Source organism: Rhineura floridana, chromosome 3, assembly GCF_030035675.1.
Source record: "Rhineura floridana isolate rRhiFlo1 chromosome 3, rRhiFlo1.hap2, whole genome shotgun sequence".
Classification (NCBI taxonomy): Eukaryota; Metazoa; Chordata; class Lepidosauria; order Squamata; family Rhineuridae; genus Rhineura; species Rhineura floridana.
Window position 1 is genome coordinate 75501790 of NC_084482.1, and position 25995 is coordinate 75527784.

The 25995-nt window shown below is 46.5% G+C and overlaps 1 protein-coding gene across 3 annotated transcripts; it reads left to right on the forward strand.

The window, feature by feature from the left end:
- Positions 1-1596: 1596 nt before the first annotated feature.
- Positions 1597-25770, forward strand: LRRC8E (leucine rich repeat containing 8 VRAC subunit E). Of its 3 annotated transcripts, none has more exons than XM_061616640.1 (3): positions 1597-2088; positions 20097-20239; positions 21302-25770. In XM_061616640.1, the coding sequence occupies exons 2-3, from the start codon at positions 20102-20104 to the stop codon at positions 23552-23554; spliced, it is 2391 nt and encodes a 796-aa protein (XP_061472624.1). In that variant the 5' UTR covers positions 1597-2088; positions 20097-20101; the 3' UTR covers positions 23555-25770. The 3 variants fall into 3 exon arrangements, with proteins under 3 accessions (XP_061472624.1, XP_061472625.1, XP_061472626.1); XM_061616641.1 differs by having other exon boundaries at positions 20101-20239; XM_061616642.1 differs by lacking the exon at positions 1597-2088 and adding an exon at positions 2506-2587 and having other exon boundaries at positions 20101-20239.
- The last annotated feature ends 225 nt before the right edge of the window (positions 25771-25995 follow it).

Consider the following 25995-nt stretch of genomic DNA (forward strand, 5'->3'; position numbering starts at 1 on the left):
TGCTGAGGGACTGCACCCTGCTGCAGAGAAGTGGAATGCAGCTGGCACTGAATGAAAAGGCCTTTTGTCTAGGCACAAAAAGACCTGTAAAGCTATGAGACTGAGATCCATATCATCATAGGTGTGTAAAAGTCTGGGAATCAGAACCACTGACAGATGTCATGGGGTTGGTTTTAAATGCTGACAATTCTGACAAGACTTAAAGTGGTGCAACAATGACTGCCAGGATGATTTGCTGCACATGGGAGCAGTGCATGTCCCAGATGGGAAACTGGATCCACACATTCATTTGTCCCAGCAGAAAAATAGCTTTAGACACCCAAGGTCTTCCAACCCATTTGTGGGCCAGCACTAGTTTGGCTCAGCCCTGATTGCTGAGATTTGCAAAACTTGTCTCAGCCTGATTAGCTTTTCCTTTCACAACAGTGATACCCACATGGATCTATAGTGTGAGGCAACTCCTCCAAAGTTTTAATTCACAATAGAGAAAAGGCATCATAATAAGAGACAAGGCATCATGTGCATCTGCTGTGAAGCCACATATATCATGCAATCATAGAGGAAGTGCCTAAACTTCCGTAGAATCATTTTTTCCTGTGCTAGGTCCACCTTGTATAAACTTAATTGAGGAGGGGGTAAAAAAATCCCGCTTTTTTTGGAATGTGCACCAAACCTATAGTGCAAAGTGGTCTATGTAAGTGCCGTGGGGGGATGTCAGATGAGCTGCACAAGGATCTCCTTGCTACTACTGTCTTGACTCCCTAGCTGAAGTTCTGGGCTTAGCCTTGGAACTTCTCAGTGCACAGGATTGTTCTGGAATGTTGCAAGACTATGAAGAAAGTATCTCCGAGCATGTACAGTGCTGATTTTCCACTTGCCCTGCCCCACCCGCCTGCCTGGGACCCTTGTAAGGAGGAGCCGTACCCCAAGGGTTGAATTCTGCTCTGTCATTTTTGAGGAGGTAGGGCTGCTCTTTGCTTTTGGGCATGGATGTATTTGAATTTCAGTCTTGTAAAAAATATTTGTATTTTGTTGTCTTGAACGTTTTGTACGTTGCATTTGTTAAAAACATGCATTTGGTATTTGTTTGGCAACATTTGTCAGCCACTTTGGCGGCCTTTTTTGCCCAAAGGTCAACAGAGAAATATAACAATGTTTTCATCACCCTCTGAGTAATCACTTTAGTTCATCACTTGATGAAAAGATCATATGATCTTTCGTTTGTGAATCAGCCATGTCAAACCAAACAACATAGAGAGCTGCTAAAATGTTGTCACCACAAATGCAATACTTTTTCGTGGGACCTGTTAACTTGCTGGGTGCTCATGGTCACCCACAGGGGTCAGTCGTCCAGCTAAAAGAGGTTGAAGGGCACAGTCGCTCCTCCAGCAGAGCAATCCTATATATGTTCATTTCGAAGAAAGTTCCACTATGTTTGGTGTCGCTTGTTCCCTACCACTTTTTAAAATTCGACGGTCACAACAAAGCTGTTGAGACCTCCGGTCACCTCTGAACTGTGAAACGAGTCAAGAGGTGGCGCGCTAGGGGTGACCCTCTTCCCACCCCTCGGCCGCGACATTTCGTCACATCCACTCGAATGGTGTTCACCGCTTGGTACCTGAGCCGGTCGTCAGAACCCACCAGACCGCAATACACCCTTCTCTATTCAGAATCCGACGTCCAGGGGTGTGTGAAGGAGTCTCCAGCCTGCCTGAGCCAAAGTGGAGATGGCAACTCTCCAGCGGGCGGGCCCCGCCTGAGCCTTTCTAGGGCTGTTCCTCCTTGCTTTGCGTGGGCCGTCGGGGCGGATTCATCTCGGTTGGTGCTTTGCTCGGCGGCAGCGCCCTTGCGCTAGGTTCCCTCCCTTCCCAAAGGCAGCTCAGGGCAATGGGGGAGAAGGCGGGAGCGCCAGGCGCCTGGGAAAGAACAGGCGCTCAGTTGGAGGCGGGCACGGCGACTTGCACAGAGCGACACCGCCGCCGGGGAAGCCAGCCAGGGCCGCCGTCGCCCAGCGCAGGTGGCCGCAGGAGAGCCGCATCAGGTCCTTCAGCTCAACCGGGACAGTCATCGGAAGCCCATAACCTCCAGGTAAGTGGCTGGGAAGAAAAGATCGGGGGAAACGTACCCTCAGTGTGAGTGTGTGTTCACGGGTTGGGCATCGGTTTTGGAGCACAACTGAGGACAGATTCTTGCTTTGCCGAGAGAGAGAGAAGAGGGGAGAGGTGGGATCGGCCCATAAAGGAACCGAAGTTTCCAGTTTCACTTCCAAGTGTGGCAGCGGAGAAGGAAGGGGAGGACAGATCCGGACTGACGGCGTGATCCGGCGTGTTTTCTTGGAAGGAGTTCCACCGAATTCACGCGACCGGACTGGCGGCCCCGTCTGACTTTGTCTTGTCAAGGCAACTCCCCCTTGGCGGGAAGCAAGCAAACACGTTGCCCTCCCTTGCCCCGCTCCGCCCCCAAAGTGTAGATGAGTTTCCATTCCGGCCGAGGCGACGATTTGAGGGTAGACCCCAACAGCAAATGGAGGCGCACGCAAACGGTGCCTAGAGGTGCTGCACTTATGAACGCGTGTTTTAACCTTCGGGTAAGCTGTAGGGGCAATGATTACATTGCAGAGGAAGATCAGCGGAGGGGGTCGTCCCTTGGTTCGATGGGATAGGAAAGCAGGGCACTTCTGGGATCTTTTCCTCAAAAGCGAAGAAAGGCGGTGGGAGGTTGCGTGACAAGATCCCGCAAGTCTGACCAGCTTTTGTTGCTGGATAAAGGAGTTCCTCCTCCTAGTTTAGTTGCTAGCTCCTCGGGGCTCAGCGTCCGAAGTTTGGAAGCCCTTCCGCGAAAACTCCATTGGTCCGGTTGTGATGGCAACCTGCGCATGCTCAAGGGGGCCCTCCTTCCTTAATACAGTACGCACTACTTCACAGGTCGGTTCTGGAAAAAGGCTCGGTGAGCCTTAGTAGATAGTGGTAGCCGTCTCTGAGAACAAGACATTAAGCAAGGGTGAGAGTCAAGAGTGCAGCTGATATTTGTGGCTTCTCATGAGTGTATGGTTGGCCACTGTGAGAACAGAATGCTGGACTAGATTGGCCTTTACTCTGACCCAGTAGGGCTCTTCTTACACTTTAAGGATGCAGCAGCTTTTGGGAAGGGGTATAGCAGTTGTCAAGAAGTGGTGATCCAGGGAGATCCAGCACATCATTAGGTTGCATTTTAAGTTCTGAGAGGAGACTGGAGTCTACTTAAAAGCAGCTGAGTGTGTGGATTTCAGTCAATGCTGCTATCAACTGGATTGCCCCCAATGTCACTCTTTGAATGTTTTGTGCTGATCTGACCCAGAGCGACTCTTAGGCCTGAGATTTTATGTACCCATCCAAACTAGGTTGCGGTGGGGAGGTTTTAGGACTATTGTAATTTAAAAGGGTAACCTCAAAGTACCTGCAAGAGTTCTTCAGTATCTTTAAATATATGTACACATGCTTAAACTGCAAGGATTGCGGCGGGGAATGGAGAACTAGATACCACCAGGCCTGTTTTAGCCAGTTCCTGGTGTTTTTTTGGGGAAATTGAAAACGGGGGGGGCATGGTTTCCCCCCATTTTTTCAGTTTTTTCCTCCAGGCTTTCACATCTTTAAAGCAGATATTGATTGTCTGTCTCTGCTTAGAGACTAATTTTCTCTAGGCGTTGGGGGGGGCACAGCAGGGAAAATTAGCAGATAAGAAGAGATAAATAACTGAAGGAGAAAGGTGGCCAGGAGCTCCTATTACATATTTGCCTAAAATCCCTTTCAGTATTCTTTGCTTATATCTGGTGAAGCCTTCAGATTTCTCTACAGAGCTTGGCAACAGGTGACTACTTTTCATGGGGTGAAAATAATGCATAGCCAGGTTAAAGGGCTTGTTCATACAGCTATATATTTTGAAGCAACAAAAACACAGCTTGATTTACTCTCCAGCTTTGTATCCACCTTAACAAAGATAACATGTAGACACACAACCATGGAGTGAATGTGATACAGAATGTGGTTACTCTAGATTGGAAGCAGTAAGTGGCAAATTCAAAAGTACAGAGTTCCTTGTGTTAATCACAGCCACTCCCTGCCTTTTTTTGCTGCTGGGTTGACAATGAGAACCTTGTTAATGCCTTTGCCCATAACAAAATACACCTCTAGGAGCCAATCAGCATGAAAGGGGAAAGTGTTAGCTACTGAGAAGAGTCATCTCAGTGGTTGACTCACCTTTCATTCTGATTAGCTCTTAGGAAAGGACAAGGAAGCATGTTAGAAGATTCTTCTCGGTGGCTAACACTTATCTTTCATGCTAATTGGCTTGTAGGATGCTGGAGACATAAGGACCCTGCTGGGACCCTGTTCCTAAAAAAGTAATGGGTCTAAGACCCCCTGAGACTCCAGATGACTACACCCCTGATTGGAAGTAGGGGGATAAGTGATTGTACATTAGGTCTGGCACAGAATCCCCCTGACTATAGTGCATCATGTTTTATATATGCAGTGTCTTATAAAATCTTTAGCATGCAGCCTGGGATTGGTCTGGCCATGTCAATAGTCTTTAATTTAACATAAGAGCTCTAAGCCTGTTCCACCCTGATACCCTGTAGATGTCATTGGACTTCAGCTCCCATCGGGCCCCAGCTGGCATGCCTAATAGTAATACATAATGGGAGTTGGAGTCCAACAATATCCGGAGGACACCAGGTTATGGGAGGCTATTGTAGAAGCTGTAGTCAGGAATATTGTGCAGTGTGTCACACCCTAAACCAGGAGTGGGGAACCTGTGGCTGGCCAGATGCAGTTGGCCATCTTCCCTGACCATTGACCATGCTGGCTGGGGCTGATGGGGGTTGCAACATTTGGATGGCCAGGGTTTCCCATCCCTGCCCTAAACCAAGAATGGTTTCCCATCCTATTTCTAATTTTCTTAAAATTATTATTTGCTTCAAAACAGTCACCCAAATTTTATGCTGCTCCAGGGACCACTACCACATAAGCATCCCATCACAGAAATCTTCCTCCCTCTCAGGAAGGTGTTGAACCTAGCTAAGAGTTTTTGTTGTTCCTTTCCATGGCTTTAGCTTCCAACCATGTGTGCTATACTATCAGAGGGTTTGGATCTGTACCTGTGGCTCTTCAAAGTACCCACCACCATCAGTGGATGGCTGTACCTTAACTGTGGGAGGAGTTTTGGTGCCTTCCATGAACAACACCTTGTGTTTCCAAAAGCTGATAGCAGCCAGATCTTTCTTATCTCCAGGAGCCAGGCTGAATTCTTCTGAATCTCAGAAAGAGCTAATTCAGTCTAATGTCCGTTCCCTGCTTTTCCCATTGTGAAAATACTTGCCTACATTGCTCCTTTGTGGTGGCTGTGCTATGATGCCATTCTGTGAGGGATAGGGTCAAGCCATTTCTAGCCCTGGCATTCATGCTGTCTCCCCTATTCTGTCCCACACTCACATGCACATTTAGCCCAGGGGTGGGCAATGTTTTTTAGCCTGAGGGTTTCATTTTCTTCTGAGCAAACTTCTGAGGGCCAAATGCCAGTGGTGGAGAGAGCCAGAGGCAAAGTGGGCAGAACAACAAATTAAAATATTATCTTTGTACAGTTGGATAGTTTCTACACACACTCACACACCCTTCTCTATCCTCCATGCAGACAGGTAAGAGATATTATCAAATTCAAAGATATGCTCCAGACAGGCAAAAACACTTGGGCTCTGAAGCAGGGCTAGTGAGGGGGTGTGGCTTGGGGAGGAATGAGGGCCAGATGGAGAGGACTGAAGGGCCACATTTGCCCCCTGGGTCTGAGTTTCCCTACCCGTGCTTTATACCAAAGGGTTATATTTTTTTTAAAAAAACACAAGTGAAGCAGTAGAAATAATGGAATGTATCTTTTGTGGACAAAGGATGAAAAGGTGCATGTGAAAGAAGCAGAACTTCTGGGCAGAGGGATTGGAAGGGGGGAGCAGGGGCGACTGGTCTATTAGGGCAAATGGGGTACCAGCCTACCTTCTTAAGGCCAGTGGAGTGGCCCAACTTGTCAGCTTCCTCCTCCATAGACTCATTGTTGCTCTTGTAGAACACAGCAAGGAAGAGAATGGGGACTAAGGAGAATAAGTTGGCTCTGCTTGTCATTGGCTCTGGCTGGCTCCAGCTATCATTGGCTATGGCTCCATCTTCTGTTGGTCTCTCTGCGTTCCACCCTACCAGTCCCAATGGGCACCAGCCACTACTGGGTAAGGGAATGAGTTAGAAGACCAAATTTCTGGGTGCTCCACTATTTTTGGAAGGGACGCACCATCTGGTGTTAACATGGAAAGTAAGTAGGGTGGGAACCAAAACATTTTTCTTGCAGCTAGCAATCTGCTAGAAAAGATTCTTGGGTACAATTTACTAAGAACATCCTCTGGTACAACTGCAGTGAATAACAGGAGGGTGTTATTCATTGCACTACAGGAGACCTCAAAAAGAAAAGGGCAACCAAAATGATCACGGGGTGGAGCAAATTCCCTATGAGGAAATGTTACAACATTTGAGGCTTTCTAGTTTAGGAAAAAGATGAGAAAGGGGGAAATCTGATAGAAGCGTATAAAAGTATGCATGGATGCAAGCTCCTTTCCCTTAATCTGGATGGAGGTTAGAACAAGAAAAGTTGGTCACTAGAATGCATGGGATCTGTTTCTGTTCTGAGAGATCTTCCTGTGGAAAATTAAAACTCATAATTGAAAAAGCATGCTACTTTTGTAAGTTCCATTAAGAGCTAGATTACTGAAACTGCTGAAATTACCCTATATCCCCCCCATTTTTCCCTATGGTGGCCTCCTCTGAATGGTAATCTACAGAAATATTTACTTGGCTGGTTTGGTGCTCACAGAAACCACAACCTTACAGAAGCAGTGACTGTTATCGCTGTTCAAATATGTTCTAATAGAAGAACCTAAGGAAGGGCATATGCCAGCTCTTAGCAAAGTGAAACTAATTCATGCTGGGGAACAAGAGCAGTGATCTATTTTCTTAAGAATATAAGAAGTGTCCTGCTGGATCAGACCAGTAGCCCATCTATTCCAGCATTATGGCCTCACAGTGACCAACCAGATGCCCATGGAAAGCCCATAACTGGGACCAGAGTGCAACTCTCCACACCTGTGATTCCCAGCGACTGGTATTCAGAGACATACTGCCTCCAATAGTAGAGACAGAACATAACCATCATGACTAATAGCCATTGATAGCCTTATCCACCATGGATTTGTCTAATCCTCTTTTAAAGCCATTCAAGTTAGTGGCCATTACTACATATTGTGGGAGCAAATTTCATAGTTTACCTATGCGCTGTGTGAAGAAGTACTTTGTTTTGTCTGACTTGAATCTTCCAACATTCAACTGCATTGGATGTTCCTGAGTTCTAGTGAGATCTACTTTCTCCACACCATGCATACTTTTATACACTTTATCATATCACTCTATTACTCGCCTTTTTTCTAAACTAAAAAGCCTGAAATGTTGTAACATTTACTCATAGGGAAGCTGCTCCAATCCCTTGATCATTTTGGTTGCCCTTTTCTTGGACTGACTTTGAGGTCTCCCCTAGAGCAATAATAACACCCTTCTGTTATTCTTTGCAGTTGTACCTGTGGGTATTCTTAGTAAATTATATCCAATAATATTTTCAAGCAGATAATACTTTGTTGTTGTTCTATTCCTTCAAATCAATTATGACTTATGGCGACCCTATGAATCAGCAGCCTCCAGTAGCATCTGTTATAAACCACCCTGTTCAGATCTTGTAAGTTCAGGTCTGTGGCTTCCTTTATAGAATCAATCCATCTCTTGTGGATTCTTTCACTTTCATTAGCTTCTATCTGGAAGTGCCCTATCACAATCAAAATTGACTTTGATTTTTCAGACTCCTTGTGGGCTGTTTCCAGGCCTGTCTCAGGCAAACATTGAATGCTAAAGCTCCACCAGAAATAGTTTACACTTACCAACCTTGAAGTGTCCAAGCATCTAAAAAAGCCAGCACACTATTTTGTTTATTTATTTGATTCCATTTATTAATCACTTCCCATAAAATATTTTAAGCGATTTCACAGTAAAAACATCAACAATAAGAATGATTGAAAATAATTCCATATATAAGAACTGAAAACAATTTCACATGTAAAAACAATTTCAAACCCAATACAGATACAGACAGAGATAAAGATCTCCAATTAAAAAGCTTGTTGAAAAAGGAAGGTCTTCAGCAGACAATTAAAGGACAACAGAGATGGTGCCTATCTAATGAGTAATGGAAGGGAGTTCCAAAGTGTAGGTGCTACCACACTAGGGGCCCACTTCCTCCATATGGAACAGACCTTCTAATGAGACGGTGTTTGCAGAAGGCCCTCTCTTGAAGAGTGCAGTAACCAATTATCTCATCCCTTACATACCCAATCTTTTCGGTTCCCTGGTCCCAAGCTATATAGGACTTTGAACACCAGAACCAACACCTTGAGCTCAGTAGCTAGTGCAGTTTTTTCAGCAGTGGCATAACATGGTGGTGACAGTCTGCCCCAGTGAGCTGTGAAGCCATAGCATTTTGCAGCTTCTGGGTCCACCTCAAAGGCAGCTCCGCATAGACTGTATTGCAGTAATTCAGCCTGGAGATTACCAGCACATGGATGCAGTGGTGAGGCTATCCTGGTCCAGCTTGACATCTTTTAAACCACCTAGCTTTGAGAGCCCAGTTTAAAGTAAGGAAATGTTGGTATGGAGTGAGTCTCAAGAGAAGCATAGATTTCACACACTTTCCCCCCTAAATGACTGTTATTTACTTTGGGGGTCTCTTCACAACTGTAACCTCATCAAACAAGCTGGATGAATCCTTTTTGTGATGTAGATAGTGATAAATCAAATACCTGAGGGATATATCACGGCAAAGCAATGTAGAAAACTGAGCAAGATTCTTTCCAAAACTGGAGATGGAGGTGGAAATGTCAGTTAACTGCTTTTAGTTCTGTATTTGTTTTAATCATTGATATAATTCTGTTGCTTATCCTTTGTTGTACATAACTTTGGGCTCTGTTGCAGGCAGAAATAATAATAATAATAGTAATAGTAATAATAATAATAAATAACTCCTTACCATACTAAGCACAGTTTAGTAGCTTATGTTTTCCCTCCATGTTTTTGTCCCGTTAACCAACCCCTAAACTGCATGATGCTCACGTACATGTGTTTTGCTGTTTGCACATAAGGAGACACAACCATCTACCTGCAGTTTATGTGTGGTGAAACTGATGAAGTGGCTCTAAATCTAAAGTTTAGGGACTACCAGATTTCATGGATGCTCAGTCTGCTGCCATGCTGCCCTCTGCTGTTATAAAGCTGGGCCATGTAGTTCTTTTCATATTCCTCCTAGGATTAGCTACCAGCGTTACTCAACCTTTTTCGACCCAACGCCCTTTTGCAGAATCTTTTTGTGCTCAACGCCCCCCTCAGATTAAGTATATGACAATGCTTCCGATTCTTCCCTTAAAATATGAGTAATGCATAAAAGGTATTTTCAGTGATTATTACTGATCGTTTTTATCATGCCTTTTTGCACCCAGACCTACCCAAAATGATGAGGCAGACACAAGCATATGGGTTAATAACGGGCAACATTTATTAATGCTAATTAACGAATTAAACCACATTAGACCAATTAAAACAAATGACAGAAAATGAAAACTGGATTAAGCCAAGACTCGACATTGAGATCTGTGGAGGGGACCTGGATAATTTTAAAAGATCAGTGCGGGCCCCTATAAATCTGAGTGCTACGGAACTTAATTCCAGCAGCTCAGATTTTTGAGCGAGTAACCTTGGCTCTAGGCCGCAGAGTAGTTAGCTAGCTACTCCTGGCCTTTCATTGCCGGCACATTATCTGTGCCTAGGGAATCATGTCCATCTCACCCCCAACTCCAGCCTTGAGGCATTGAGACTGTGATCTGGGCAGTCCTCAAGGAGGGCTCCTGTCCCCAGCATCTGGCCTTGAGGCTTTGATGGCTAGGTCTGAGGAAGCCCCCTTTCACCTTCTAGAAGGTGCCTCAAGATTCTCACCGAATTATTTCCCCTTGCCCCCTTTTTTCCCTAATCCTGCACTGACCCTGCCACAGAGGGGAGCTACCCCCATGCTTAGGTCACCTCACCCCCCACCAGAGCCCAAGGTGATGCCTAATACCCTGCCGCAGATCCTCAAGGAAAATGTCGTACCCCTCATCAGAGAGGTGTACTCCATCATCCCAGTACAGGTGTGGCAAAGAGTGTTTGATGTCTGGATGGGGGATGAACCCTCCCCCACCAGCCAGCAAAACCCGCCTCAAAGAACCATTCACCTTCCTCCTGGCTTCGTCCATCTGCTTGGGGGCACCACACTCTGCGCTGAAGCACGTTGGACCAGATGATTCTCACCCCTGGGAAGGCAGCTTGGATCGAAGCAAACTCCTCCTCCACCTGGAAGCAAAGTGACAAGCTCTTCCTCGCCCCAAAGTCATTCTCACCCAGGTGGATCAACAAGACTTGAGGCAGGGAGCCACCATGCAGCCGCTGAAGCAGGACCGGGAGAAGCTGGCTCCACAGCATGCCACGCCGGCCGACCCAATCAATGTGAACGATCGAACTAAGGTCAAGCTGTGAACCCAAGCCAGACTCCCTAGCCCTGCGAAGGGCCCAGAAAACAATACTGTGGCCACAAATCAGGATGCGCTTAGGCTCACCACTCCCGCCAAAACCTGTAAAAACAAAATAAAATCCAAAACAAAAATCCAGGGAAGAACCTCAACACTTACACAAGTAAAACTATTTAAAAGGCCGGATATACTTCTTAAAAACTCCAGACTTCCAACGCCCAGTGGCCTGAATATGCCTGCCTTCCAGACCCAAATGTGCTGCTGTAGAGGCTGCACCAATGCGAAAAGAGTGGGTTCCAAAGCTTCCGGCTGGAGCACCAGCCATCTCTAAGGCTTTCTTCACCACTGCTCAGAACTGGAAACGAGTCAAAGGTGATTGGTCCTTGTGCTGCAATAAAAACCCCAGGTTCCGCCCGTGAAGGCGAATATATGCAGCCAAGTTGCGAACCGGGCAGAGTTCAAAAACCTCGCATGATGCTAACCAGACCAAAGAGCCTTTGCCCCTCTGATCTGTCTTCGATTTATGTAGCCGGACAGACAAATCCCCATCAGTAAAGACAACATCAGAAAAACCCAAGGCTCTGGTGGAACAATCAAACTTGGAAGCAGCAACTAACTCGCTAACCCTGAAGGCCCCCCCAATTGCCAGGAGCATGGCAGCCTTGAATAGTTGACACTCGAAGTTAGAGCAACATAAGACTGCAAGAGCCCTGGCGCAGGCCAAGAGCAGAGTCGATGAAATGGGGCAGCGTGCATCAGGCTGTTGAGGTGCCACCCTAGCCCAGCCTTCCAGCATCTTCCTAACTCTAAAATCCCCAGTAGGGTCAGGGAACCCCGATGCCTTGGAGTAAAAGGCCAGACCTGCCAACTTGCCTGCTATGGAACCTTTAACTAAACCTTTCGACTTAAGAAAAACTGACAACTGCAAAACATGGTCAGTCGGGATTGGCCAGTCCTCAGCCAAGCCTGCTGATTGGCGAAAAGGTGCAAACTGAGAAAAGGCTCTCCTATAGCTGGACCTGGTGCTGGGAGCCAATGAAGCCTCTATGGCTTGCTGGACCTTGATCTTCCAAGGTGCCACATCCATGGAGGCACCAAGTCTGGTGTGGATCTGGCTAGGGGGGCAAGTGCCCGGAAACGGTCTACCTGAAAATGAGAAAGGGAATCTGCAATCTCGTTATCGAGGCCAGGAACATGCCGTGCCAGGAAAAGAACATTATATTTAAGGCATTGTAAAACAAAAACCCGGACTAGCCTCATGACCCTGGGGGACCTAGATGACAAAGAATTGATAACCCAGACAGTTGCCTGGTTATCACACCAAAACCTAACTGACCTATTGGCCAAAAAATGGGGCCAGATGTGCACTGCAACTACTATGGGAAAAAACTCTAAAAATGTCAGGTCCTTAGTGATGCCGCTAGCAACCCAGTCCTCAGGCCAGCACTCCGCACACCAGAATCCTCGGAAATAAATGCCCATGCCTAAGCCACCGGCAGCATCAGAGTGGACCTGCAGCTCAGCCTCCAGAAGTAACTCGGTCCTCCAAAAGGAAATACCATTAAACTGGTCCAGAAAGGACAACCAAATGCTCAGATCCTCCCTCATGTCACTGGAGACCCTGATTCTGTGATGAGGAGCCCTAAGACCTTTGGCAGCATCCCACAGGCACCTGAGAAATGCTCTCCCGGGAGCTATTGTCTTGTACGCAAAATTTAAATGGCCCACTAGGACCTGAAGCTCCCGAAGAGTAAGTTTCCTGGCTGATATAGCCTGGGTTAGTCTCACCCTCAAATCCTCAAGCTTCTGGTCAGGGAGCCTGGACAATTGAAGTCCAGAATCCAATTCTATGCCCAAAAAGGTTAAGACTGGCGAAGGACCCTCAGTTTTTTCAGAAGCCAGTGGGACGCCCAGCTCCTCAGCAATGGAATCAAAAGCCTGCATAAGTTGAAGACAATCTTCAGAGCTAGCAGCTCCAGCAAAGAGAAAATCATCCAAATAATGGATGATACTCTCCAAGCCAGTCCTTTGCCTAACCACCCATTCCAGCATGGTGCTAAAAGTTTCAAAGGCCGCACATGAGATAGAACATCCCATGGGCAAGACCCTATCAACAAAAAACTTGCCCTCAAAAGAAAAACCCAGCAAATCAAAATCATGAGGGTGAACTGGAAGCAGGCGAAAAGCAGACTTTATGTCACATTTGCCAAGCAGAGCTCCTCAGCCACAGCACCACACCATAGCAACGGCGCTGTCAAAGGAAGCATATGAAACAGAACATAGGTGCCGAGGGATCGCATCATTCACTGAATCCCCATGAGGATAAGACAAGTGGTGAATGAGGCGAAACTCTCCTGAGGCCCGCTTGGGTACCACCCCAAGTGGGGAGATCCTCAAGTTGGGCAAGGGCAAGGAATCGAAAGGGCCAGAAACCCTATCCTCCCTAATCTCTTTCTCCAATTTAGCACGGACAATGTCTTGCAAACCAGAGACGGATTTAAGATTCCTGGACATCCGGTGAACCTTAGGGCCAACATAAGGAATACGAAAGCCTTCTTGAAAACCTTTGGCTAAATATTCCGCAGTGGCCCTATCTGGATAGTCCTGCAAGACCCTGACCAAATCGGCTATGTTAATGGGACTGCTGGCCTTTAACAGTTGCCACTGTGGCCGGGGGGTTGATATAACCACCTCCGCGGCTGGGATGCCGCCCCCTGCTCCCCCCACTAGTGGCCCTGCTACGTGCACAGTTGATGACAGCATGGCCTGCGCCACAGCTGGAACATTCATGTCTGAAGCGACATGGCTGCCTCCTGCAGTGACCCTGGGAACTGAAATCCCAGCAGAGCAGGCAGGGTTGAACCACCTGCCCCACAGCCCCAGAAGAAACCAGGGGAGCAGGAGAGCAGGCCAACAAATGCCCACTATCAGCATGTTCACCAATGGCTTTGTGTGCCGGGGCCAGGCATTGCATCCACAGCTCTTGCTGCGGAATGTCCCAAGGGAGTGCGGGGTTCAAAGCCGCCCTCATCCTAAATTTTCATCATACCTGAGCCACGCTGGGCCCAGGTACTCCAAAAAGGCCCTGTGGATAATGTCCAGATACTTAACTAGAGCTGGCCCCTTCCACAGGTGAGCCTGCAAAACTACGCCCATGTAGATAGTAAAACCAGATAACCAGTTTCCCCAGTTCCTGTCAGCCTGCTTCCGTTTTATTTTTTCTTTGTCCCGGGACTCAGAACTGTCCTTGCCCATGGGCTCCGGTTCCCAAAAGAGGAGGGGGAAAAGGTCAGTGTACTCGCCCCTCCAAATCTTTTCTTTGGTAGCTGGGAGCAAATGGTCACCCAAAGGCAGAGCAGTTTCACCATAAGGCAGAGCCCCAGCACCATGAGCCTGAGACAAGGAATAATTCCTGGGGAAATACGGAGATGGCTGAGGTGGTACCCCATAGGAACCAGAACCAGTATATTGGGGGCCACTTTGCCAAACCTGCTGACTAGCTGAAAATGGACTGGTGAGGGAAGGCATGGAATGACTCTGGGGGCCAGAGGCACCTTGAGGCCCAACTGAACCCATGCCCCAAGGTTGAGGCTGGGAAGGCCAAACAGCCCAGCTACCTGAAGGAGTGTACGTGCCCCAAGCCACATCCTGACTGTTTGCGTGCAAATCAGGATCAAAAGAGGCACCATACTCACCATAGGACTCTGTTTCAGGCCCCTGCCCAGCCTCCCTCTGACTAGGGACCTCGCCATCCTCGTGGTCTGCCAAGGCTTTAATTCTCTCAGACAGGACCCGGAGAGACTTGCCTTTCTTATCACCCTTATCTGCAAGAGGAAGTGAATCAGACCTTTTACCTTTTGCAAACTTGGCTAACTTGGCCTTTTTTTGTCTGGATTCCTCCAGAGACTGGACCTTAGCCAGCATAAATGCAATTTGGGCTTCCTCATCATCATCATCAGAAGAGGAAAGAACAGGTACTGAGCGCTTAGGAGGCTGACGCTTAGCCAAGCCTCCCTTCTGTTGCACTGCTTTCTTAGGCCCCATTGGAAAATTGCCAACCAGAGCCAAAGAGATAAGACCAACTGGAAGGAACTCTGACCTCCAGCTAACAAATGCCAATTTATTATTATTGTCATTAATATTATTATTATCAACAACAACAAAAAACCAGAATGGCCTTAACAAAACTATCGCACACAAACCCCAACAAACCCAGAAAATCAAATATTGTCCCAACTACAACAAAATTAATTTAGATCTAAAGCATGAGCACCGTCTACCAAAATTAAGTAATTGAAGGGGGGGGGAGAGAACTTTACCCCACCTAAATTAATATTAATACTAATTAAACTCTTTTTGTTGGGCTTGATGGACGTACCATTGGAAAGGAATCAGGGAAGAGTGATTCAATATATGGTTACTGCAGCGAGATTACTATACGCACAAAGATGGAAGGATACAACACTACCAACAATTGAAGAATGGCTACTAAAACTAATGGACTTGGCAGAAATGGATAAGCTGACGTGTCTATTGAGAGAAAAAACAACAGTCACATTTCTCAAGGATTGGGATCCCTTTCTGAATTTTTTTGCGAGGCACAGAAAATGAATTGGTGATATTGGGATTTGATGATTAACTAGATTATTTAATTGAGAAAAAAGGAGATTATGTAATTTATGAGTGAACAAGGTATCTTTATATGTATCTGTTATAGCTGATCGAAGATAAATCGGAAGTCATCTGTTTTTGCAAAAAAAAATACTAATTAAACTTAACTTTATAATTAAACTTAATCATTAACTAATATCACTAAATAAAGATGATTAACCACCACCAAGCCGACCAAAATCCACAAACCACCACCCCACAGAGAAACCAAAATAAATCCCACACCCAGTTGTTGCCAGGCAGGGTAGGGGAGTAATTGTAAAATGTATTGAAAATACTTAAAGGGGGGGGTAAAAAATGTACTGAAAATACTTAAAGTGGGGGGGAGTAGAAAGGGGAGAGCAGCCTAGCCAAGCACAATAGACCAGGCTATAAGGCTAGCAAAAGGAGGCCAACTGCACAACACCACCCACCCACCCGTGCAGGCCTAATGATCCAGCTGGGCCCTAACGACACACAAACCAGGCCAGACAAAGCTGGCAGACCCAGGTGCTGCAGATGGTAAGTGGAGACCGCTGGAGCAGCCTTTCTCCTGGCTCTGGGACCGCCTCTGCTGAGCTGCTGCTGCTGCTGCTGCTGCCATTACTTCTATTCTTTGGCAAAAAACAGGTGCGCGATTGCAATCGGAACTGCGACCGCTGTGATTGCTGCCGCAACGATGTAGCCTTGCCCCGCACGAGGTAAGCAAGTAAGCAGCGAGAGGCAAAAACGCCTGTCCTTGCTGCTGCCAAACCCCGCAATGAGCGGGAGAGAGGGAAAGGCACGAAAGCCAACCAACCAGGTAGCTTTGCGCATGACCCCCAGGCAGACTCACCATCTGCACCCAGCACCAGGGGTCATGCCCCATCGAGGCTGGGCTGGGTGCAAAAAGCAATCCCCCCCTCCAACAGCAAAGCTGGGGTAGGGGACCAGGATCGCTGTTATTGCACTTGGAATCCATAAAATACACACAAGAAACAAATTGCAGATATAGGAGTTGTTTCTTATTTCACAAATCCTGAAAACAAGCAAAAACTAATTAAGTCTACACTTATGACACTGGCAGCTATTCAGCATTGGGAATCGCTGACTTAGAGACACCTGAACACATATAAGTCCTTTACCGGGAAGAAAAATCCACGCGGGGGCAAGGAAAGACCTGCTAACACAGGCAAAGCCAGCACCGTGTCTCTTCACTGCCACAAACAGGGCACAATGATACAGACAGAATTACAACAGCCTGGGCAAATAACGCCTTGTCAGTCAGACACAGTAATGACTTCTTAGACTTAGTGCTACCAAGCCTGGGAGGAAGGCAGAGGGAGGTGCACGAGCTGCAAGATTTGCAAGCGTCTGCAGCGGCAAGAGACTGCTTACCGCAAAAACTTCCTACTGCAAAGGCGCATGCCGCTCCTGCAGGGTCTTGCCATCTGACTCAGACCCCCTCATATGTTGATGAGTTCACAGCTCTGTAGTTCTAGCCCCAGCTTACATGTCTTGTTTTGAAAACAGCTGCAAAGCAGATAAATAAACATACTTCTCCTCACCCCGACCCTCCAAAAGAACACAGCTTTCTCACCTTTGAAATGCCTTCTTATCCTGGCTTCTCATTAAATCCTCATAGAAGGAGTGAGGGTATGAGGATATTTAAATTAGGGCGAATCAGAATGTAGGAGAGAAACCTACCGCAAAGAACAGGGCAAAATCAACACCGTAAGGTGATAATAGAACCCCCTCATTTTTTCCACCCTGCCCAAAGAAATCTGTAGGTTACTTACCAGGCCGAGCCTACAGTCTCCCTTCTTTTGTCTCTGGTGATATAAGCAGATCATGGGGCCTTTCACCTACAGCTCAAGAACTCCCACAGGCAACCCTTGCCTCTATTCCCCCAAACATATCTATAGCCACCATCAATGTTACTGGCAAAATAACCCGCTTTACTCTGAAGTAGCATACATGTGACTTCAGGTACAGTTAAGTAAGGCTGGATTGGATTGGCTACATCCTCCTTATGTTTCAGTACTTTAGCTGTGGTAGGTTGAAAATGGAAAAGGACTGCCTTCAAGTCGATCCTGACTTATGGCGACCCTATGAATAGGGTGTTCATGGTAAGCGGTATTCAGAGGGGGTTTACCATTGCCTCCCTCTGAGGCTAGTCCTCCCCAGCAGGGTAGGGCCTGCTCAGCTTGCCACAGCTGCACAAGCCAGCCCCTTCCTTGTCCGCAACTGCCAGCTGGGGGGCAACTGGGCTCCTTGGGACTCTGCAGCTTGCCCACGGCTGCACAGGTGGCAGGGCACGTAACCCCTGAGCCACTCACTGTGGGGTGATCTTTAGCTGGCCCTTTACACCCAGGAAACACGGGTGGAGATTTGAACTCACAGACTCTGGACTCCCAGCCAGGCTGTCTACCCCACTCTGCTATGCCAGCTGTGCTTCCTCCCTTCTTTCTACTCTATCTGTGGACGGCAAACTTAAATGCTTCAACTTCAGACCACCAAATGTCAACGCCCACCTAATGAACCCAACCCCCCCCTAAAGTTTGTAGTGATGCCAATGCCCCCCTGAAAGGCTGTAACGCCCCCCAGGGGGGCGCTACCGCCCACGTTGGGAATCGCTGAGCTAGAATGACTGAGATAAAATAACAATGGTCAAGAACCACCAGAGGGAGTTGTTACATGTGTACCAAGAGAACATAGATGAAGAGAAGTCAGTGTTGGGGGATATTAGACAAACAGAAAGGGAGATGAGAAGAGGCCATAACCTCTGATACTGCTGTTGAGGAAACTTCTGGATTTTGGTGGGGCTAGAGCCAGTGTGGTGTAGCGGTTAAGTTGTTGGACTGTGACCTGAGAGACCAGGGTTTGAATCCCAACACAGCCATGAAGCTCACTGGGTGACGTTGGGCCAGTCACTGCCTCTCAGCCTCAGAGGGAGGCAATGGTAAACCTCTCTGAATACCGCTTACCATGAAAACCCTCTTCATAGGGTCGCCATAAGTCGGAATCAACTTGAAGGCAGTCCATTTCCATTTTCCAAGGAGATGTTAGACTTTAGAGGCGAGATTAATATTCTCACCTCCTTGGTTATCCTTGGCACATTCCATACTGTTCCTCTGACATCTTCGGCTAGGTCAGTGTCCTGGGAATACTACTATAGCAACCAGAATCTCGGAGACCGCTCTGTTCCATGGTGGCAGAGTCTAAGTGCTGGGCTGTAAAGCACTGTAGCCTCAAAGCACTGTAGCTTTGAGGCTACAGGTTTTCCTCTTTTGGGATCCTTGTTGAAGGCTTCATCCAGAGGCCAGATATACTCAGGTTCTTTGCCATCCCTTCTGAAGCCAAAAGAAAAGAGATGAGGAAACTTGGGTTAAGCTATAGCAAGGAAGGTTGCTATGATATCTAAATCAGTGTATCCAGAGATTAGATTTTCTGCTGGTGGTGTTGGAAGCCAGATCCATCTTCACCATGACTACTCTATTTGGGTGAGTGAGTAGCTCTTGCCCTACTTGATGAAGGTGGCATGGCTGTGGATGTAGTCCTGTGAGAATCTTGCATAGGAGGCAGTATCACTGGTAAATCTGTGGGATCATCTGAATAGACAATATCATTCATATTATTCCATTGTGAAACTATCAGGCATTATATTGCTAACATCATCACCTGCCAGATAGATACAGATGCAAACTGTTTGTGGTCTAAGGGTTGTCCCTACCAGACCCTACAAAATGCTCATCCTAAATTGTGCCACCATGAAGCACTGATGTATATTTGTACTTCAAACTACCACAATCAAAATCTATAAGCAGCATCAATTCATTTTGGTGCAAGACACTCTTAAGAGTTTGCCAAAAAATACTGAAAAACACCAGTCATGCTATCTTTCTCTTTCCACTTATCTTATTCCCCACCCCCTCCACTGTGTATTTAAATACATCAGCAAACATGAATGAGGAATAGCAGTTTCACCTCCTTTGTCAGAGGGGGCAATCTTGATGTATTCCTGTGTAGCAATGTGACCAGACAACCCTACTCTACCCCAAAATAACTTGCATTTCAATGCTGGGTGTGGCAGCCTTACAGAAACAATGGCTTTGTTGTTGAGATACGCTAGGAGGGAAGGGAGCTTGCACTCAGGTCCTGCTTGCAGGTTTCCCATACTTGGCCATGGTGAAAACAGGATGCTGGATAAGATGGGCCACTGGTCTGATCCAGCAGGCTCTTCTTATCTTCTTATGTGGGCTACCTCATAGCTACATGTGACAGCTGGCCCATTGAAGAGGGAGTAGCATGTCAAAGAGCTGCAAGAAGTCCTTATAGGCCTAGATGTGACTGTAACAGATGGGAGACCTTGGCCTGGTTTGGCTTTGCTGTTTGTCGGGTGTAAACACAGGATATCAAAGTGTTTTAGGGCAGGCACTAATCTGGAAGCCAGCTCCCTCTCTGTATACTCCTATTCTAGTAGTCTCAATTCCCTGGAGGCAGGGCAGACATTTCATGTGTCTAAAGCAGAGCTATAAGGAGGAACAATGGACATCTAGGTTGTTCAAGAACAAGAAGAGATCATAGGCCCTGTAGCCAACCACAGATTGGGGAAGGGCCATAGCTCAGTGGCAGGTTCAATCCCCAACATCTCCAGGTAGGGCTGGGAATGTCTCCTGCCTGAAACCCTGCAATGCTGCTGCCAGTCAGTGTAGACAATACTGAGCTAGATGGACCAATGATCTGAACTAGTATAAGGAAACCAGACATAAACTTCTAATTCTTCACCATTTTTTGCCAGGCAGTATGATCCCAGTGGCCGAATTCAAGCAGTTCACAGACCAGCAGCCTGCTTTCAAGGTTCTCAAGCCATGGTGGGATGTGCTGGCTGAGTACATCACTATAGCCATGCTGATGATAGGAGTTTTTGGCTGTACTTTGCAAGTAAGTGAGTATGGGGGGAGCCTGTGCAACACCTTGATAGGGTCACTGGAACATTGGGGTGATGTCCCACTGGATGTGGCAGAGGAGGCTTTAGAAGTCTGAGGATGCTCTGGGCAAGTGTAGGAAAAACCTGATGGCCTTTCCCAGGGATGGCTAACTTCCACAGCCTGGAGGGCTGGATTTTCTGCAGCTAACCCCTTGGGTTAGGGTCTAACCCTGTATAGCCGTAGCAACTTAGACAGGGTGGCTCTATTCTCCCAGGTTGAAGAACTGCTTCTCTCCTACCTGGTAGAAAGAAGAGACTGAGTAATGAGTATATTAGGTTGATGCAGCACTGCAGAAAAGAAGGCATGGGAGCCACAATGCTTTTAAGATTCCATCCCTTGTTTTATAAAGGGCATGAGGTATTGGGTGATATCACAGCAGGCCAGGGAGGGACCCGTGTGACATAATCCCAACTTCTGTTAAATCATTATCAGCACTCTACTCGGTGACATGATCCAAAGAAGCCCACAGAGGGTGATGTCCTTGGGAAGGACAGACACGTCTCGAATATCCACCCATTCGATAATCAATGTTAAAAACACAACCCTGCAACAGACATAGCATAGGGAGTGCAGGTAGAAGAGTTATTAATCATAGTTTATTTATACAGGGGTAGATACCAGGCTACTGTAGATTCCCCTTTCCTTTTTCGTATTAAGACTAGATTATCAGATAATATTAAATTAGGTCTGTTGTGACAGTATTATATAGTGGACTATAATAGTGGCAGATTATGAGGGGGATGTCATTTTTAACATAAAAAAAATCCTTAACAGTATAACAACTAGCACATCAGGGAGAGATGTTCTAGACCTGCCCATTCCATGCAATGCTAATTTTCTACCTGCATGGATTTCTTTAATTTATTGAAAAATGTATTTCCTCCAGTCTGATATAGTCCATTTAGCCACTTCAGGGCTTTACTAGTTCATTCCCACCTGCTGTAATTTGTTGTGTCCTTCTGGGCTGTGTTGTATATCATGTGCCTTTCTTCTCTTCTCCAACACGACATGACAGGTGACACAAGATAAGATTATCTGCCTTCCCAACCATGTTCCCAGTGGCACAGCCTTCACTGATGTAACGTGTGAAGATTTCACCAAAAAGAGAACCAATGCCTCTGAGCCAGTTGGGTCCTCCTCCAACCGGCAAATGAGTGGACTACGGAACAACCTGGACCTCCAACAGTACAACTACATCAATCAGATGTGCTATGAGACAGCCCTCCATTGGTATGCCAAGTACTTCCCATACCTTGTTGTTATCCACACCCTTGTCTTTATGGTGTGTGCCTCATTTTGGTTCAAGTTTCCTGGGACCAGTTCCAAGATTGAACATTTCATCTGCATCCTGAGCAAGTGCTTTGACTCACCCTGGACTACTCGAGCCATCTCTGAAGTCTCTGGGGAGAACCAGGAGAATGCAAGCCCAGAGAAGGGGTATCGTAGGAGGAAAAGTAGTGCTCCCAGTGAGACGGCTGAGCTTGCCCCCTCACGGGGATCAGTTGCAGAGAAGAAGGTTGCAGAGTCCTCCTCAGTTAGCCTGTTGGACAAAAAGGAAGGGGAGCAGGCCAAAGCTCTCTTTGAAAAGGTGAAGAAATTCCGGCTCCATGTTGAAAAAGGAGACATCCTTTATACCATGTATATCCGCCAAACCATCCTCAAAGTCTGCAAGTTTCTAGTCATCACTGCCTACAATGCAGCCCTAGTCCACAACATCAGCTTCATCGTTCCATGCACTGTCAGGATGGAGGACATGACAGGCTATGACAATTTCTGCTGCAATCACACCAAAGCCCACCTCTTCTCTAAGCTGGCCATCTGCTATATCTGCTTCCTTGGCATCTATGGCATGACCTGTCTCTACACGCTCTACTGGCTCTTTCATCGGCCACTCAAAGAATACTCCTTTCAATTTGCACGTGAGGAGACCGGCATCAGTGACATCCCTGATGTCAAGAATGACTTTGCTTTCATGCTTCACCTCATCGACCAGTACGATTCCCTCTATTCCAAGCGCTTTGCTGTGTTCCTCTCTGAGGTCAGTGAGTTCAAACTCAAGCAGCTCAACCTCAGTCATGAGTGGACAGTGGACAAACTGCGGCAGAAGCTGCAGAAGAACTCCAACGACCGGCTAGAGCTCCATCTCTTTATGCTACCCGGATTGCCTGACACCACCTTTGAGCTGACTGAGTTGCAGTCCCTGAAGCTGGAGCTCCTCAAAGATGTTACATTCCCAGCCTCGGTGACTCAGCTGGTCAACCTCCAGGAGCTAGCATTGATCAACTGTCCTGTTAAACTGACTTTTACTTCTCTTATGTTCTTCCGTGAACAGCTGAAGGTGATGCTTGTGAAGTTTGATGACATAAAAGACATACCAGTATGGACCTACAACCTGAGAGGCTTGGAAGAGTTGTACATATCTGGACTCTTCAGTCTAGAGATGGGCCGGGCGGGAACTCTGGAAAGCCTGCGTGAACTAAAAAACCTGAAGACCCTGACTCTGCATAGCAACATCTCAAAACTGCCACCCAGTGTGGCTGACCTCGCTGCCCATCTGCAAAAGCTTAGGATCCACAACGATGGGACTAAGCTGGTGACCCTCAACAACCTCAAGAAGCTCTTCTCTGTGCAAGAAGTGCAGCTGATAAACTGCAACCTGGAACGCATCCCCCATGCTGTCTTCAGCCTTGTGAACCTGCAGGAGTTGGACCTTAAGGATAACCAGCTGCATTCCATTGAGGAGATCATCAGCTTCCAGCATTGCCGCAAACTGGTATGCCTCAAACTTTGGTACAACCACATTAGCAGCATCCCTGAACATTTCCGCAAGCTCAAGGCCTTAGAGCAACTTGACCTAAGCCACAACCGCATTGAGGTCCTCCCTTCCCAACTCTTTCTGTGTACTAGGCTGCACACTTTGGATCTTTCCTATAATAACATCCGGGTCATCCCTCCTGGGATGGGGGTTCTGCAGAGCCTTCAGTATTTTGCGATTTCTCACAACTCCTTAGAGGCACTGCCTAATGAAATCTTCTTCTGCAAGAAACTCCGGGTTCTCAAAGTAGGACATAACAAACTTCATCGTCTGTCTGACCGTGTGAGTTGGCTGCCTTCACTCTCCACGCTAGACTTGAAAGGGAACCCCCTTGAGACCCTGCCCCTGGAGATTGGTCGATGCCCAGTGCTCAAACGTAGTGGCCTGTTGGTGGAGGGCAATCTTTATGAGGCGTTGCCTTTAGAGATTAGGGAGAAAATGGAGGAGGAATGATAGGGAGCATGATAGTGGAGAAAGGGGTGCCCTCTCCTGTGATGCCAGCACAGACATGGATTGAAATGGGGATCTGGCTGGAGTACCCATCTCAGGCTGGAACCAGGGAGGGAACTGAAAACTTTCAAACTATAAAGGGGTGGAGGAATTGAAAACCCAGCATTCAGGTGGAGCAAAGATGCAACAAAGAACAAAAGCAGCAAGGGATTCTTTAAAGAACAACTATTTCTTTAAAAAAATCAGAATGGATAAGTCACAGGAATTCTCTCTGAGGGGAAAAACACAGCTGCACCTGACCAAATCATCATTATAGTTATTTTTTATACCTGTTATGTACTCGTGTATTTTTTGTGAAATGTTCTGGGGTTTTGCAAGATTGTTTTCTTCAGATTGATTCCTGTCTCCCTTTCTCCTCACCCCTCTGTTCAACTTCAGTTCTGCTTTAGTGCTGGAGCTGACCTTTCTGACCTTTCAGATTCCTTCCCACTTTAACCAAGGGAGTAGAACCACGGCACCTAGGATTCTCCTCAGAGCTCACTTCATCTGCCCTTCTCTTCTCACATCATCTGAGTGGGCACCCATGCATGGAAGAGAGGAGGAATACTACACTGTGAAACTCCTCCTCACCACCATTGGTGAAATTCCATTTTCCCATGGCGTTTTTTTAAATCATCTCTTCACATCTTCCCAGTGCTGACTGAAGTGATGGGAAGCTGCTTATTCCCTCGTTCCATAGCTACAAATGTTCTTCCTATCCATTTTCTGTAATCCAGGTACATAAATGCCTGTAGCCTAGCACATGAAAAATTCGTGGTTAGGAGATGTGGTACGTCACCTTATCCCCTTTCTTTCTGGTTGGCTCTACTGATTTCCTAAAGAGCACAGGCATGCTTCTATTTTGTCCTTTGGTGTGTCAGCTCTCTAATCTTAGTCTCACAACGCCCAAGCAAACTCTTTTCTGGCCTGTAGTAGCATGATTTTCTCTTCCACCTGTCTCTGATCCCAGAGCTCTCTGGGGAGTATAAAAAGAATCAGAAAAGGGGCCCTGCTTTCTCAGAGGCAAAGCATCCCAAAGCTAACCCCAGTATCCTACCTGTTGGCAACATGCCAGTTCATAGCCAGTCATTGTGAGTTTAGAAATAGTTTACTGAAGACAGAAGAGAAGAGCTGAAAAGAAGAGATGAACAGTTGCACGGTAATAAGAAGCAATAATTCACATGTTTAGCCAACACTAGCAATTAACTGACGACGTACCAGCTTGTAAAGAGCTTGGGTATTTCATGAGCCTGGTATGTGTCCAAGATGAAAAATGCTCAACTAGCTCACAGTCTTTGTGTGCGTGTACATGTGTAATGTTCCTAATCCTTCTCCGTTGTTTGCTTGTAGGGTCTCTTAGACACCCCACCATCAACTTCCAAACAGTTTGGTTCAGCTTGGCTTCTGCCAGATTGAATACAAAGGGATAGCTGGATAATGGTTTCACCTTCCCTTTGTTGAGCACTAGTTGCTAAAGGGAGTGTCTCCAATAAGGGTTAAGAGTAGTCACGTAATTATTATTTTGGTTACTAAAGTTCTAAATGCAGTGCAATTAAGGCTGAAGGCCTGTGCACATTTAACTCAGGAATAAATCCCACTGAACTCAATTTGACTTGCGTTTTGAATAAGCATTCATAGGAACAAATTGAGAGGTGACAAGTGGATTCGTACCAGAGATGCCCCTAGCCTATTCACCAGCAGTGCTTGGGCCTCTGTTGCTGGGCCTTGGTTCTGATAGGAGCTAGCTGTGCCCTGAACTGTGGCAGCCAGCCAGAAAATACTTCAGTCCTAGGAATAGCACAATATGTCTTGTTCCCACAAACTCTTGTGATTGGCAGAGGAAGAGGTGAGTAGGAATGCACAGCAATGGTTGGGAAGAAGAACCTGCTATATGAGTTTCTTGGGAATAACAAACCAACACAGCCACATTTTGGGAGTGCTTCCAAGGCCAGAAAATTGGAAGAGGCTGCTCTGAAGCAGGGTAGTATAACCGAGGCCTAATATACCAGAAAAAAAATTGATAGCATGTATAACACCAGTGATATTTATGCCTAATGAGAATCTTGATGTTTTACATGATCAAGAACCAATGTAATTATTAGGTAGTTCATGTATTTGTTTTCCTGACAAAAAGAAATAACAATGAAAAAATAAAATAAAAGCACCAGCAGCATCAAAACAGATTGAAAATACATTGTCAAAGAACTTGGTCAATATTTATTTATTTATTTATTTCATTAAACTTATAGACCGCCCCATAGCCGAAGCTCTCTGGGCGGTTCACAAGACAAGAAACATCAAAAATACAATAAACGTGTAGCAATATAAAAACACATTAAAAGTTTAAAATGTTAAAAATTAAAACAATATCAGCACATACTAAACATGTTGAAAAGCCTGGGTAA